The sequence below is a fragment of the Macaca thibetana genome, chromosome 18 (genome assembly GCF_024542745.1).
Source record: "Macaca thibetana thibetana isolate TM-01 chromosome 18, ASM2454274v1, whole genome shotgun sequence".
NCBI lineage: Eukaryota > Metazoa > Chordata > Mammalia > Primates > Cercopithecidae > Macaca > Macaca thibetana.
Genome location: NC_065595.1, coordinates 48,611,952 through 48,628,135, shown reverse-complemented (window position 1 = coordinate 48,628,135; position 16,184 = coordinate 48,611,952). Strand labels below are relative to the sequence as shown.

Below are 16,184 nucleotides of genomic sequence, written 5' to 3'. Positions count from 1 at the left end.
TATGACACATGACTCTTTGGCATATGGTAAAAGTAGAGATGTCAAGTTGTTCTATATATTAAATGTTAGTGAAGCCTGGTTTCTTTCCTTTTTGGAAATAAAATACAAACATAATGAACATTTACATATTTTCTTAAATTACTCCACTTTGGAGGGCATAACCTTATACCACGTCCTAGTTTCAAGTAAAAAAGTTCACAAATTCTTGAGTCTACCCTAGCATTTAAAAGCTTACTAGTCTAGGTAAAGGTAGAGGAATGGGATTTAAGGTAATTCTGCAAAATTCTCCATACTTCTGTAACTGTGCATAAGTTAATTTTAAAGAACATGAATAAGAATCTAGTAAGCAGTCAATTTATTTAAAAGTAATTAATATTGTAATTATTTCATAGTTCAGAACCATTTGAGACTCAATAGGAAAAAGGAGTATTGAAGTTCAGAATTTTAAAACAAATTCAGACTAGTCTTCTTCATTAATGGTTCAAGATAATGAACCTTTAATGTGTTTTCATAACTTTGAGGTACTAACTTTTTCCCCCTGTGCTTCTTAAGCAATAGGAGTGAAACATCCACATCTGATAACACAGAAACTTACCAAGAGAATACAAGGTAAGCTTTTGAAAAATCCTGCCACTTTAGCAAATAATATATTTATTACTTTATCAAATAGCTTTTTACATTAAACTTTTTTTTTTTTTGAGACAGAGTCTCGCTTTGTTTGCCCAGGCTGGAGCAGTGGTGTGATCTTGGCTCACTGCAACCTGCGCCTCCCAGGTTCAAGTGATTCTCCTGCCTCAGCCTCCTGAGTATCTGGTATTACAGGCGCCTACCACCACGCCTGGCTAATTTTTGTATTTTTAGTAGAGACAGGGTTTTACCATGTTGGCCAGGCTGGTCTCGAACTCCTGACCTCAGATAATCCACCTACCTCGGGCTCCCAAAGTGCTGGGATTACAGGCATGAGCCACCGTGCCTGGCTGTAAATTAAACTTTAAAAATTCAGTTAAATCATTAGGCATAGTGTTTGAAGTTAGCAGTTTAGAAATAGAAAATGCAGTTACTGCTTTTAAGAATCACATTAGGTTAGAAGAGTTTAGCTATTCTCTTTCACTGTGGTCAGGTTTCTTCCACACATTATTCAGGTAAAGTTGTCCATGTTGAACTGTCCCTTCCTGAAATTCAGAAGTATTAAAACTCAGTGATGCTTGGCCCTTAGAATGTTTTCGAGTATTTCATTCTCATGATCAGTGCTTTTTTTGCTTTTCCTTTGAATTTTGGATGTTGAATTCCTAGGGCCTGATATTTATTAGAGATACAATATTGATGGAAGTCTTTTACAAGTTTTAAGTTCCTAGATATAAGGTTTGCAAAATGTGGAATACTACAGAATATTAAAAATTTTCAAGGGACATACAATGACAGCTATTGGCATCACACAAACGACTACAATTAAGTTTGGACCTAACTACGCAATAAATGGAGCCAGCTAGGTTTTTGGTTTTGTTTTTGTTTTGACCTAGAGACACCATGAAAAAATTTACTGAGGACACTAAAAGTACTGTAAACTGAGATTGGGAACCTCTGTAATGCATCATTTCCTGAAAACATGTTCAAAATGAGAGAATCTTTGAATAGTCTAAAAATTATAACTTTTTAAAAAATGTGTAGTGATTCCTCAAAAAATAGGAGAGCATTATTTTTATGTTATGATTTTGAAGTAAGTATGTTTCGTTTAAAATTGTTTTATAGTTCTTCTGGTCATCCTACTTTTAAGTGTCCCCTGTGTCAAGAATCAAATTTTACCAGACAGCGTTTACTGGATCACTGTAACAGTAATCACCTATTTCAGATAGTTCCTGTGGTAAGTACATATGTTTAAGACAGTCTTCTGCTTAGAATAAAACGTGCTGTTCTATTTATTTCACTTTATGTATACGAGGGAAAGTAGTTGATTTATATTTGGTTGGGGCTTTATCAGTAAGGTAGATTTTTGTCAACAAAGGATTGATGACTGTGAAGCAAAATGAGATATTTAAAATTGCAGTAACTCTCATTATAAAAAGGGAGATGCATAGTGTGAGGTAATATAGCAGTCTGGAGAAGAGTGAAGTAATGAAAGATGAACTGGGAACTCATTCCTGCGCAGTAGCACAACCTGTCCATTGAGGCCTCAGTTACTACTTGCTCTGTAGATGGCAGACAAGTAGATCTAGTCAGGTAGATTGCTATAGGTGAAAATACCTATAAGTAAGAATAAAGTCAGCAGGTCTTTTTATTGTTTTCTTGCAGAATATAGTATGTGAATGCATAAAGCAAGGAAAGAAAAGACTTAGACTTTCTATTTGATGCCTACATATTTTTTATGACATTTTGAGAGTATGTAAGAAAATGGTGAGAGCTTTTTGATAGTGAGGGAGATAGAGCAGAATTCAGGATTCCAGCATACAATGATCCTAGAAGTGTTTCACAGGTAGGTTATTTCAGCTGTGAATGGAACAGGAGAAACTGAGCTGGGAGAGATATTTCCCTTTCAGCTGAACATTTGGATATATAAATACTGTCTTCAGAAAGAAGAGGAAGGAAAATGTTATCAATAAGAATTGTAGATATTTCTAAGTTGTTTTATTGAGTATGCTAGGAAGAGTTGTGAAAGAATATGCTTCAGGACCGGGCACGGTGGCTCATGCCTGTAATTTAGCACTTTGGGAGGCCAAGAGGGGAGGATTGCTTGAGCCCAAGAGTTCGAGACTAGCCTGGGCAACATAGTGAGACCCTGTCTATTTAAAAATAAAATAAAAAGAATATCCTTCAATAACCATTGAGGGATGATCTTAAGCTCTCACATACCACCTAAGAAGGTGTACTACCTACTTTGCTTATTAGAATGGGTTCAGTTATGCTTAGACAAATACAGTGCCAAAGAAATTCCAGGAAATCTCGCTCATATTTAAGATTTTACTTAGTTTTATATTGGATTACCAAATTTTTATTCATTTCTGCATAATATTCGATGTATCATAAACTTTGACTAGAGTTTAATTACTGAAGGTTTTTTTTGTGTTATTACAATTATGTTATCCATTCACTTTTTTTTTTTTTTTTTTTTTTTTTGAGACGGAGTCTCGCTGTGTCTCCCAGGCTGGAGTGCAGTGGCATGATCTCGGCTCACTGCAAGCTCCGCCTCCCGGGTTCACGCCATTCTCCCGCCTCAGCCTCCCAAGTAGCTGAGACTACAGGCGCCCGCCACCACGCCTGGCTAGTTTTTTGTATTTTTAGTAGAGACGGGGTTTCACCATGTTAACCAGGATAGTCTCGATCTCCTGACCTCGTGATCCACCCGCCTCGGCCTCCCAAAGTGCTGGGATTACAGGCTTGAGCCACCGCGCCCGGCCTCCATTCACTTTTTAAGATGTACTTCATTTAAATGTAAGGATATGGCTGGGTGTGGTGGCATACGCCTTTAATCCCAGCACTATGGGAGGCCAAGGCAGGAGGATTGCTTGAGCCCAGGAGTTTGAGACCCAGCCTGGACAACAGCGAGACCGTGTCTCTAGTTTAAAAAAAGAAAAGAAAAACTAAGGATACAATTTAAAGTAAATTTTCCAGTTTACTTCATTTTTATTTTACTTACAAATGAAATAAAACTAATACTAATTATATGATTATTGTATAGATCAAATGAGATAATATATTGGGTATGTTGCAGGCAACCAGTTAGTGATAACTATTACAGTTGGTATTATTAAAAGCTAGATGTGCTGTTTCTGTTGAAACATTTGTGTAATAAGAGATTTAAGGAATAGAATGATATTCTTACTGTGTTAGATTAATGTCATTTATCTAAGGTAATTAATTGGGAAATGATCTAGTCATGGAACTTGGCCTTTAAAAATGCTTCTCACGTAGATATTTTTGGTTACATATCCCTGTGCTATTTTAATAGTCTCAATAATTGTATAATATTTCATTGTTTTTATTAATTTTTGTTTAAAACAATCCGTTTCTTATAGACATGTCCTATTTGTGTGTCTCTTCCTTGGGGAGATCCTAGCCAGATTACCAGAAATTTTGTTAGTCATCTAAATCAGAGACATCAGTTTGATTATGGAGAATTTGTGGTAAGTGAATTCTTCAAGATTAAAAAAGTACTGTTTAAATATTCAAGTTAAAATAACTTTTTAAAAAAATCTAGACTTAAATTTTGTAGCAAGCTGTTGTATCTTACTGGATGGATTTAGAGCAAGTTCTTAGGTTTTTAATAATATTGGTGAACTTTAGCTTGTAGAAATGGTAAAAATGGAGTTTATTCTCTACCTCCTGTACTAAAGAGAATTAATAGAGGAACAGCAAGCACCCAGATTAGCAAAATGAGGATTTACATGAAAACTCTGTGTAGATTTAAGGGAAAATTGTACCTACAAGAGAAGTAAAATTGGTACAACATATGGAGGATATATTTCTCATGTCATATAAGTTGCTTGTATTATGCTAGAAATCTTAGATTTCTCACATCTAACAAGCATGTAAGACACATCCTTTTTAAAATGAGGGAGCTTAGTTATCAGGCAAAGCTAGGTTACAAAGAGACTAAGAGTGTAAGAGAAGTTATATAATGTAAAAATGAATTCATAGAGCAAAATGGATTAATTTCTACATCTAAATATGTGTGATATACTTTTAAAATTAGGTGAATACCTGTTTTATTAATTGTTAAATTGCATTTTATTCAACTTCAGTTTAATCAAAACTTTATTTAAAATTAGCCCTGACAAAGAATGGCTATTTGTTTTCCAGTTTAGGTAAGCACAGTGACATGAACAAAATCTACATTTTTGTCTGCCTTCCAGTGTTGATTCTAGATTATTATTAAATTCTCATTGTAAGAAAGATTGTAATGTATTTAGAAATACAAAAATTTGTGAACCACTTTTGATCTAATTGTCAAGTTGTTTTACCTTGCCATAGAAAAGTAGGTAATCTAGGCAGGGCGCGGTGGCTCACACCTGTAATCCCAGCACTTTGGGAGGCAGAGGTGGGCGGATCACAAGGTCAGGAGATCAAGACCATCCTTACTAATACGGTGAAACCCGGTCTCTACTAAAAATACAAAAAATTAGCCGGGTGTAGTGGCGGGTGCCTGTAGTCCCAGCTACTCAGGAGGCTGAGGCAGGAGAATGGGATGAACCCAGGAGGCGGAGCTTGCAGCGAGCAGAGATCATGCCACTGCACTCCAGCCTGGATGACAAAGCGAGATTCTGTATTAAAAAAAAAAAAAAGACAAGAAAAGTCAATAATCTAATTATTTCACATTGTCAAATAGAGGCCTTAATTTTAAAGCAAAACTCATAGGGCATAAAATTGATAGCAAATATAGCAAATGTAATTTTTAAAATTAAGGAGTAGTTTTATAACTGATTGAATAAGCTGTAGACTTCATGTGATGGTTAAGAATTTATTACTCAGCTGGGCATGATGGCTCATGCCCGTAATCCCATTACTTTGGGAGGCTGAGGCAGGTGGATCACCAGAGGTCGGGAGTTCAAAACCAGCCTGACCAACATGGCGAAACCCTGTCTCTACTAAAGATACAAAAATTAGGTGGGTGTGATGGTGTGTACCTGTAATCCCAGCTACTTGGGAGGCTGAGGCATAAGAATTGCTTGAGCCCAGGAGGTGGAGGTTGTGGTGAGCCAAGATTGCACCACTGCACTCCAGCCTGAGTGACAGAGCCAAACTCCCGGAAAAAAAAAAATTCTTACTCAACTTATAATTCAATAAATGCTTGTTTTCTTAAAATCAGTTTACTGTCAGATATTTGGCATTATTTTCTAGAGATGAAATTTTCAAAACATTCATAAATCAAAAAATATTTATGATTGTGTGTTATGATTAACTTCAGTTGTGTTTTTCATTTTTTTTTTTTTTTTTTTTGAGACGGAGTCTCGCTCTGTCGCCCAGGCTGGAGTGCAGTGGCCGGGTCTCAGCTCACTGCAAGCTCCGCCTCCCGGGTTCACGCCATTCTCCTGCCTCAGCCTCCGGAGTAGCTGGGACTACAGGCGCCCGCCACCTCGCCCGGCTAGTTTTTTGTATTTTTTAGTAGAGACGGGGTTTCACCATGTTAGCCAGGATGGTCTCGATCTCCTGACCTTGTGATCCGCCCGTCTCGGCCTCCCAAAGTGCTGGGATTACAGGCTTCAGCCACCGCGCCCGGCCCGTGTTTTTCATTTTTTATTTTTATTTTTTAAAGAGACAGTCTCCCTGTGTTGCCCAGGCTGGCCTGAAACTTATAGGCTCAAACTTACCTTCTGCCTCAGCCTCCTGAATAGCTGCAACTACAGGCGCATGCTTACCCAGCTTTACAATTAACCACGTTTTTTATTAATGACTTATAAGGCATTATAAAACTCAGATTTTGTTCTGTGCTGATCTCTCTGTTTTACAACTGAACTTAAGTTTTTATTAAAGTTTAGGTATTCAAATCTTGTATCTTAAAAGATACCGTTATATATGTTGTACATAACTGTCCTGAGTGTGTGTAATGTGTATCAAGATGTCTAATGTATTAGGCAAAGTATTGAGTAGTTGAGTATGTTTTTCCTGTTGACATGAATGTTGTTACTGTTTTTAGAATCTTCAGCTAGATGAAGAAACCCAATATCAAACTGCTGTTGAAGAATCTTTTCAAGTAAACATCTGAAGGCTGTAGACATCTCTGCATCTTTGTACCTGCAAGTGCCATCTTTAAGGGGGAAACTACATGAAGTCACCGTTTCAGTAACTTGATGTGTATATTAATAAAAGTAATTCAGTCATTTTAGTTTTTTATTGAAAATAAAGGTGGGGCTTCTAAAAACTTCATCCTCTTGATAAGTTAAAAAATGAAAGTTATGACATGAGCTTTAAAAGCATAAAAAAGATGTTTCACTAATGTAATGGTAAAAGAGAATCCCTGTTGTACTTTATCTTTTTGTAATATTAAATATTCTTGAATTTTTCATTATTATGTTGCTTTTGGAATTTGGTGCATTCCTCCCATTTACTTTATTATTGTACACATTTAACACACAGTATCAAATTTTGAACGATGTGATTGATATAACCTAACAAATCTGAGCCAGTTATTAGAGTTGCAGAATAGAAACTTGAAGTGCTAAATGGAATAATCCAAAGGAAATTTTTAAAATGCAGATTCTAGCTGAAAAATTCAACTATAAGAAAATTGTATTTATATAACATTTGCTATTTTTGAAGACTAGTGAGATTTCTGTAATAATTTTAGTTCTTTAAAAAGTGAAAGCTTGTTGTAAAGATACTTTCTTTTTGTTATTAGAAGGAAATACAAAGAGAAAAATTTATTTCTTTCATGGGCATTTGGTAATTTCAGTATTTGACTGATTTGTAAGCCTGGAATATACTAAGCTGAATAACAGCTCTTTGGCCTCAGAATTTTCAGTAGCCAGTATTTCTGATTAACTAAGTTGAAACTCTTATTAGAAACTTTCAGTTGGTGATATTGTATTCTAGAAGATGTAAATGAGAGGTTTGACTTCATCTCAGTTTAGAAATTTATTCAAAGCTAAAGATGTATATGTATATATACATATACTTTTGTGTGTATATATACACACACGTATGTATGTATGCAGTTTGTCAGGTTATATATAGAATTTCTATTAAGGATTTTTTAAATGGACAAGCAATAGGGGGTTGAAGTGTTTATCTGATTTGTTAAAATTTTGTATATCACCAAATTAAAAAGTGATAGTCACAGTGCTAAGTGATCTAGTTGGCTGCTATTACACCTTAAAAATTGAGTTTACACACACACACAATTACCTGTGTATATGGTGCTCATTTGTTATTCTCAAATATAATGTGTGACCGTGATACAATGAGAAAGATTCTACCAACCACTGTTTCACTACTTTTTAGTCAAAATTGGGTTTGTTCTTAGTATTCATTAGTGAAAATCATAAAGTATTTTGTAGAAGGCCCAAATCACAGAATAAAGGACTAAGAATGGATTCGCTGACATTCCATACTAATATACATTGTTTATGCTTTCTTTAAAATAACTAAACATAAAAGAGAATCTCAGAAGTAGTTTGCTGCTAATATATACATATATTGTATAAAAAGGTATATTTTGGTTTTGTTAAAACCCTTGTTGACTTTTCTACACTGAACGTTTTTTTAACTTGATTTAATAAAAATGTTAATTTTGGAAGTGGAGTTTTGTAAAAACCTTTTTCAGTCAAACAGTAAAGACTTTATTTATGGATTGTAATAACCACAAAAAAAGCCATACATCTTAATGAACATATGCCTTTGTTCTGTCATTTTAAAGAGTGATGTTTACTATGTATGTGCTTGAGCATTTTCTCTGCAGTTACATGGGTGTAATTTAAAAAACAGCTCTTTTTTAAGAGACTTTTGACCATAGTTTTTTCCAGTTTAAAGCAGTAACTTTCATAGTTTCTTTCAAAGTTTAATACATCCAATATGTCAAGTTAAACCATTCTGGGATTTGGGAACTTCTTTAAAGGAAAATTGTAGTAGAGGTCATCTTGATGGAATTGTGTTTTAAAGTTTTGTGAATGAGTTAAATATCATTGATAGTCTTGTGTGTCTCACATACCAGCTTTTTCATAAGGAAAATACTATTTGCTTTTATCTGAGAATTTCTCAGTATGAAAATGATTGTTTAAAATTTCCCTTCTTTTTGTCAGTGAATAGGGATAGACTTTACAGATTTAATTTATGGAAATTAAATTTATGGGGAAAAGTTTTTATTTTTAATATTATAGCTGAGTCAGGATTAAAAGAGGGAAACTGTATTGATACTCCCAATACCTAAATTTCACAGTACCACTTAGGAAAGCTATTTCAACAAATTACAGTTTTGTTGTTGAACAGAGCCTTATTTGAGATGTATTGCTTTATTTTTCAATTAAAAGTGGTTTTCTCCTACTTGTGTGTCTAATTAAAATTTTGTCTGGAGGCAAACATTTAACTCTCATAATTCACCCTGAAAGACATTTAGGAGATAACCCATTATTTTGCATTTAAAAACGTGGATAAGAAAAAGCTACCACATGCTGGTGCTATATGTCAGATTTAACTTTATAAACCTATTTTATCCATTTCAAATTGTTAATCACCTTATAAAGCAATTTTATGAAGTGTCCATGGAGCAAGATCTTCAAGCCCTGTTAGCAGCTAGGCAGAAAGATTGTTCATTGCTTAATAAATACTTTTATATGGAGATACTACTTTTAAGTAAGGTATCAGGATTATAAGACTGCATTGCCAAATACAATGTCATATACCTATGGGCTGCTTGGTAAGTATTAATTACGATCTTCAATACATCATAACTTCTACAGAAACCCCTTACAGCTGCTACTCAAACCCCTTGTAGAAGTGTGATTTTTTATCATACTATGTAGAAAAGGTGTGACCCAGAAAACATGTAAATACACATAAAACTCATAATAGACATAAGTAAAGCACCCATTCCATGATACCAGTTAGTGTGTAACATAATTCTCTGTGCAGTACAGTTTTGAAAAAAGATAGGGAAGGGAGGTGAGCTAAAGGGGGATACAGGAATCTCAGGAAAATGGGTGTTATAGCCTGTCTCCCCGCTTCAACAACAGTGGTCCAGTCCTGGGATTGAGAAAGATGACATACACTGCATTCTTCCCCCAAGAGGAGTAAAATGGGCGTATTCCATTTTGTACTTTATTGACAAACAATTTAAACTATATTGTACTATGTCCTGTATAACGAACTCCATCCTGAGGAACATATACCCCCATCTCTACAAGTAATCAAAAAATTGGCCGGGTGTGGTGGTGTGCACCTGTAGTCCCAACTACTCAGGAGGCTGAGGTGGGAGGATGACTTGAGCTTGGGAGGATGAGGCTGCAGTGAGCTGTTACCGTGCCACTGTACTCCAGTCTGGATAACAGCAAGACTCTCTCAACAAAACAACAGGATTTTTATTTTTATTTTTTTGAGATGGAGTTTGCTGTTGTTGCCCAGGCTGGAGTGCAATGGCATGATCTCGGGTCACTGCAACCTCCATCTCCCGGGTTCAAGCGATTCTCCTGCCTTAACTGGGATGACAGGCACGTGCCACCACACCCGGCTAATTTTTTGTATCTAGTAGAGACAGGATTTCACTATGTTGGTCAGGCTGGTCTTGAACTCCTGACCTCAGGGGATCCACCCACTTCAGCCTCCCAAAGTGCTGGGATTACAGGTGTGGGCCACCATGTCCGGCCAAAAAAACAGGAATTCTTAAGATTGTAATAGTGAAAGACATACTGCAGAATTTAAGACGAGCAAGGCAGGGGAATAAATATGGAAGACTGGTAACCAGATGAGTCACAGCCATTTGGTGGAGGATATGGAGAGGAAGAAAACAGGATGTGAGGGAGATTTCATATTTGTCTAAGTGGGCAATAATGGTACATGATGCTGAAAGTGTACAAAGTGAACAATAACCTGAAGTAATCCATGCTCAGGTCAAGAAGAAAAAAAAAGCATTACTAGAATCTCCTAAGTCTTTTTGTTTCTACTTCCAGTCACAACTAACTACTATCAGTATGTAACTTCTAATACCACACATGGGTTTGTGATAAGTGGAAGCACACAGTAAATATTACTTTATATTTGGCTTTTATAACATTGTTTTGTGATTTTTCTGTTTTTTTCTTGTGTTTACAGCAGCAGTGACTTGTCTTTGTCCAGAACAGGAAAGCTTAGTCTTCTAAAGTTACATTTTAATATTTGTAAAAGTTGTATTAAATGTATTACAAGTGATTCTTTTATGTATGCTGGCACCTGGGGATCCCAAATGTAGCTAAAAACAAAACAGGTTGGTCTCCTATAACTGAGGAAGGAAGTGAAGAGCCTAGCCAAATGACCTTCCGTTGCTCTTACCTGACTTTCCATGAGCTGTGTATGGGATGTTCTTTCTTTCTTTTTTTTTTGAGACAGTGTCTCACTCTTACCCAGGCTAGAATGCAGTGGTGCAATTTCTGCTTACTGCAACCTCCATCTCCCAGGTTCAAATGATTCTCCTGTCTCAGCCTCCTGAGTAGCTGGGATTACAGGTGTGCCTCTACACTTGGCTAATTTTTATACTTTTAGTAGAGATGGGTTTCACCATGTTGTCCAGGCTGGTCTCAAACTCCTGGCCCCAAGTGATCCGCCTGCCTTGGCCTCCCACAGTGCTAGAATTACGGGTGTGCACCACCGTGCAGGGCCTGGATGGTTTTTTGGTTGTTTTTTTGGGAGGATGGAGTCTCACTCTGTCACCTAGGCTGGAGTGCAGTGGTGTGACTTCGGCTCACTTCAGCCCCTCCCAGGTTTAAGTGATTCTCCTGCCTCAGCCTCTCAAGTAGCTGGGATTACGGGCATGCGCCACCACACCTAGCTAATTTTTGTATTTTAGTAGAGACAGGGTTTTGCCATCTTGGCCAGGCTGGTCTCAAACTCCTGACCTCAGGTGATCTGCCCACCTCGGACTCCCAAAGTCCGATTACAGGCGTGAGCCACCATGCCCTACCTCAGCCTGGATGTTTTCTTTTCAAGGCATTTTTGTAGGTATAGAATTTTATTTTTCTATTTTATTTTTTTGCTAGGCTCCCTCAAATCATGGGAAGTATGAGATTTTAATAAGTATTTAAGGACTATATTTTCTGGGATAGGATCTGAAGCCACCAATAGAAACAAAAGGGGTTACAGCAGATACAGAAGGGTGTTGGGTAGATCTTTGTCAGAAGACCACACGTTTAAAACAACTGAGCCTACTTTCTTGGACCAGACAGCCTAGTTTTGATGATTCTGCTGGTTGCTACTTGTGTGGTTTGGACACATTTCTTAGCCCCTTTTGCCTCTATGGTTTGTGAGGATTGAATTAGTTAATATTACAAAGAGCTTGGAAGAGAGCATGTTATGTTTACTATTACTGTGTATCCAATACAAGTCAACCTATTGTATTTATATCTGGCAGGTCCTACTTTAGTCTAAAATCCTGTCAGGACAGTCTGGATTTTTTCCCCCCTTAAAGATAGAGTCTAAAGAGTTATTAGTCTTTATTTGCTGGCCTCAACTGTTTGTATTTTTTGTAGAGACAGGGTTTCGCCATGTTGCCCAGGTGGGTCAAACTCCTGAGTTCAAGTGATCATCCTGCATTGGCCTCAAGGCCTCAATCCCTTGAGCCTAAACTCCTTGTCTCAAGGGATCTTCAGCCTCTTGAGTTGCTGAGACTACAGGTGTGTGTTGCACCTGGCTTGCTAGCCTCAACTTTTGTGGGAAGATCTGAGACATTGTCTTTGTTTCCGAGAAGTACAAACACCCCACACATGAGGAATTCTAAATAAAACATATCTTTTAGAATAATTGTGCCATTGTACTCCAGCCTGGGCAACAAGAGCGAAACTCCTCAAAATAAAAAAAAAAAAGAAGAAGAAGAATAAAGAACAATCAGCTGATGATCATACTTCTCAATTGAATGTATACCTAGGATTTATGATGAGAAATTTACTTAACCCACCCATTTTTTAACATGTTTGGTTCTTAGTCCAATAATTACAATGAAACTATTGTCTCTAGGAGAAAAATTATTTTGCAACATTAGCAAATCACTTGACTAGCTTACATATGATATCTAGGTTATTTGGTAGTATCAAAGGGTATAAAATAGTTTTTCTGACCTTTTTGAAAATTTTATGAGTAATGGTTGAGAATACTACTCTGTACCAACTGTTTCTGTTTCCAGATATAATTGATATGTCACAACAGCATTTTCTGTGTTTATGAAGTAATTTTAGGTTTACTTAGCTCACACTTTTCAAACTTCTTGCCTCAGGAGCCCTTTACCCTTAGAAATTATTGAGAACCCAAAAGCAGTTTTGTTTTTGTGAATATAGTCATGCACCACATAAAGACATTTTGTTGTTGATGGGCCACATACACAATGGTGGTCCCTTAAGGTTATAATACTGTATTTTCACTCTACCTTCTCTATGTTTAGATATGTTTTCTATGTTTAGATGTGTTTAAACTGTGTTACAGTTTCTTACAGTATTCAGTATAGTAGCGTGCCGTACAGTTCTGTAGCCTAGGAGCAATAGGCCACACCATGTAATCCAGGTGTGTAATAGGCTTATACTATTGAGGTTTGTGTAAATATACTCTGTGATGTTAACGCAATGAGGAAATCACCTAATGATAATGTTTCTCAGAACATATTCCTGTCATCAAGCAATGCGTGACTGTATTTATCACATGTTTATCACATATGAAACTGATAAAGTGGACTAGGCCCAGTGGCTGATGGCTGTAATCTCAGCACTTTAGGAGGCCAAAGTAGGAGTATCCCTTGAGGCCAGGGGCTCAAGACCAGCCTGGGCAACACAATGAGACCCTGTCTCTAAAAAAAAAACCAAAACCAAAAGCAAACAAACAAAAAAAAGGAATTGATAAAGAATTGACAAAGTGAAAACATTAACATTTAAAATAATAAGCTCATTACATTATCATTAACACTTGTAATGGAAAATAACTTGACAAAAATGTTCAGATCTCTCAAATATCTAGATTAATGGAAGACAGCTAGATTGTTCATATTGTTCATATATGCATCAGCATTCAACCTATTGTGGGTTATTTTGCTTAAAGGATATGAAGATAATCTAGTCTCATACAGATAATGTTGTTGGAAAAGGGAAGAATATTTTAATAGCCTTTTAAAAAAGATAACTGAGTCCCAGCAAGGTGGCTCATATCTGTAATCCCAGCACTTTGGGAGGCCAAGGTGAGCAGATGGCTTGAGCTCAGGAGTTTGAGACCAGTCTGGGCAATGTGATAAAACCCTGTCTCTACCAAAAAAAACAAAAAAACAAAAATTAAATGAGTGTGGTGGCCTGTGCCTGTAGTCCCAGCTACCCAAGGTGGCTGAAGTGGCAGGTTTTCTTGAGCCCAGGGAGGTCAAGGGTGAAGTGAGCCATGATTGTGCCACTGCATGCACTCCAGCCTGGGTGACAGAGCAAAACTCAGTTTCAAAAAAAAAAAGGTTGACTGGGTATTCTTACACACTACATCAAAACAAAAACAACAAATAGTAACTTTTTTTTTTTTTTTTTTTTTGAGATGGAGTTTCGCTTTTGTTGCCCAGGCTGGAGTGCAATGGCACGATCTCAGCTCATTGCAAGCTCCGCATCCCGGGTTCAAGCAATTCTCCTGCCTCAGCCTCCTGAACAAATAGTAACTTCTTAAAAGTTGGTTGTAATCCGAACCATATCAAATTTTTTGTACACTTAACAGGAAAATCCATAGATCTACCTTGTATTTGAATGGACCTTTTACCTGCATGTGATTGCATAGCATTATGTAATGGTCAGTCCAAAAGACAGTCCAAAAGACGATCAGTCCAAAAGAGTTATGGAGATCTTCCAAATATTGACTCGCTTTTTATACTGTAGCAATTACATTAATATCACCATGGATCTCATCAAATCTTTAAAAACTGGGAAGCCAGGAAGCTTACAAAACTCTGGTTTTTGCTTAAAACCTCAAATTTTATCTTTGACAACAAATGGTTGTTACCCTGAAGTGACATGCTGGTTTTCTCCCTCCGAATACCCACATATAAATATTTTGCCAGCCACTCTTTTAAGTGAAAGTGGCCATGCCATGAAAAAAAAAAGTTGGTTGAGGTCATAACTCAATATAATTTGCACAAATATATTTCCTTGAGACAACCATTGCACCTCCTTATGCAGGAAATATGCTTTGTGTGTCTTCCCCATTTTGTTTTCCAGAACATTAAAAAAGACTTGTACTTAAGGGTTAAAATTTTATAGCTTTTTTTTTTTTTTTTTTTTTTTGAGACAGCATCTTACTCTGTCACCCAGGCTGGAGTGCGGTGGCATGATCTCAGTTTCCTGCAACCTCCACCTCCCGGGTTCAAGCGATTCTCGTGCCTCAGTGTCTGGAGTAGCTGGAATTACAAGCACAAGTCACATGGTTATGAGTATTTTTTCTATTTTAGCCATTCAAATAGATATATAATGACATTTCATTGTGATTTAATTTTTTATTCTGTAATAGCTAATGGTATTTGACATCTTTTAGTGTGTTACTGGCCATCTCTCTTTAGTGAAATGTCCTTTTATATGTTCTTATCATTTGCCCATTTTCTAATTGGATTATTTGTTTTTCTACTGCATATTTTCTCCCCATCTGTATCTGTTGTTTCCTTATTCTTATAGGGACATAAGGGATATAAAAGATGTCAAATACCACGATCTATTACAGAATAAAAATTTAAACCACAAATGAAATGTCATTATAAACCTATTTGAATGTTTAAAATAGAAAAAATAATCATAATACCAAATGCTGGTAAGGATGCAGAGAAACTGGGTCTCTCATATACTGGATCTCTCATCTTACAGGGAAGGAGGAAATAACAGATGCAGATGGGGAGAAAATATATAAGTTTTTAATAAATTAAAACCTTTAAGAGAGCAAAGTTTTTAATATTCACGAAATCCAATTTATTGATTTTTACTTTTATGGATTATACTTTGGGTATCATACCTAAAAACTCTTTACCTAGTCCTATGTCCTGCAGATTTTTTCTATTTTCTTCTAAAATTCTTTATAATTTTATGCTTTCCATTTAAATCTACTCCACTTAGAGTTGATGTTTATATAAGTGGTGTGGTTTAGGCTGACATTATCTTGTTATTGCTTATCGTTCTCCAATTGATCCAGCACCATTTGTTGAAAATACTATCCATCCTGCATTGAGTTTGCTGTTGCAACTTTGTAAAAAATCATTTGAGCATACATGAGTTTCTTCTGGGGTTCTCTGTTCTGTTCCATTGATCTATGTGTCTTACCACTCTGTCACAGGGTGAAACACAAAACTGGGGCTTAGCCCAGAAGGCCAGGTAGGTTCTTTGCTTTGCATAGGAAAGAATTCAAGAGTGAGCTGACAGAGTAAAGCAAAAGCACGTTTATTAAAAAGTAAAGGAATAAAAGGGTGGCTACCCCATAGGCAGAGTAGCAGTGTGGGCTGCTTGACTGGCTATCCTTAGTTATTTCTGGATTATATGCTAAACAAGAGATGGATTATTCATGAATTTTCCAGGAAAGGAGTG

The 16,184-nt window shown here is 36.5% G+C and overlaps 1 protein-coding gene across 2 annotated transcripts in view; it reads left to right on the top strand.

Annotated features, from left to right (window-relative positions):
• Positions 1-8,970, top strand: part of RNF138 (ring finger protein 138) — a 40,449-nt gene extending 31,479 nt beyond the window's left edge. For both annotated transcript variants that reach the window (XM_050768280.1, XM_050768278.1), the window contains 4 exons: positions 553-609; positions 1,750-1,861; positions 4,011-4,118; positions 6,629-8,970. In XM_050768280.1, the coding sequence (XP_050624237.1) occupies positions 553-609; positions 1,750-1,861; positions 4,011-4,118; positions 6,629-6,697 (346 nt within the window). In that variant the 3' untranslated portion in view covers positions 6,698-8,970. The remainder of the gene's footprint in view (positions 1-552; positions 610-1,749; positions 1,862-4,010; positions 4,119-6,628) is intronic.
• Positions 8,971-16,184: the final 7,214 nt, after the last annotated feature.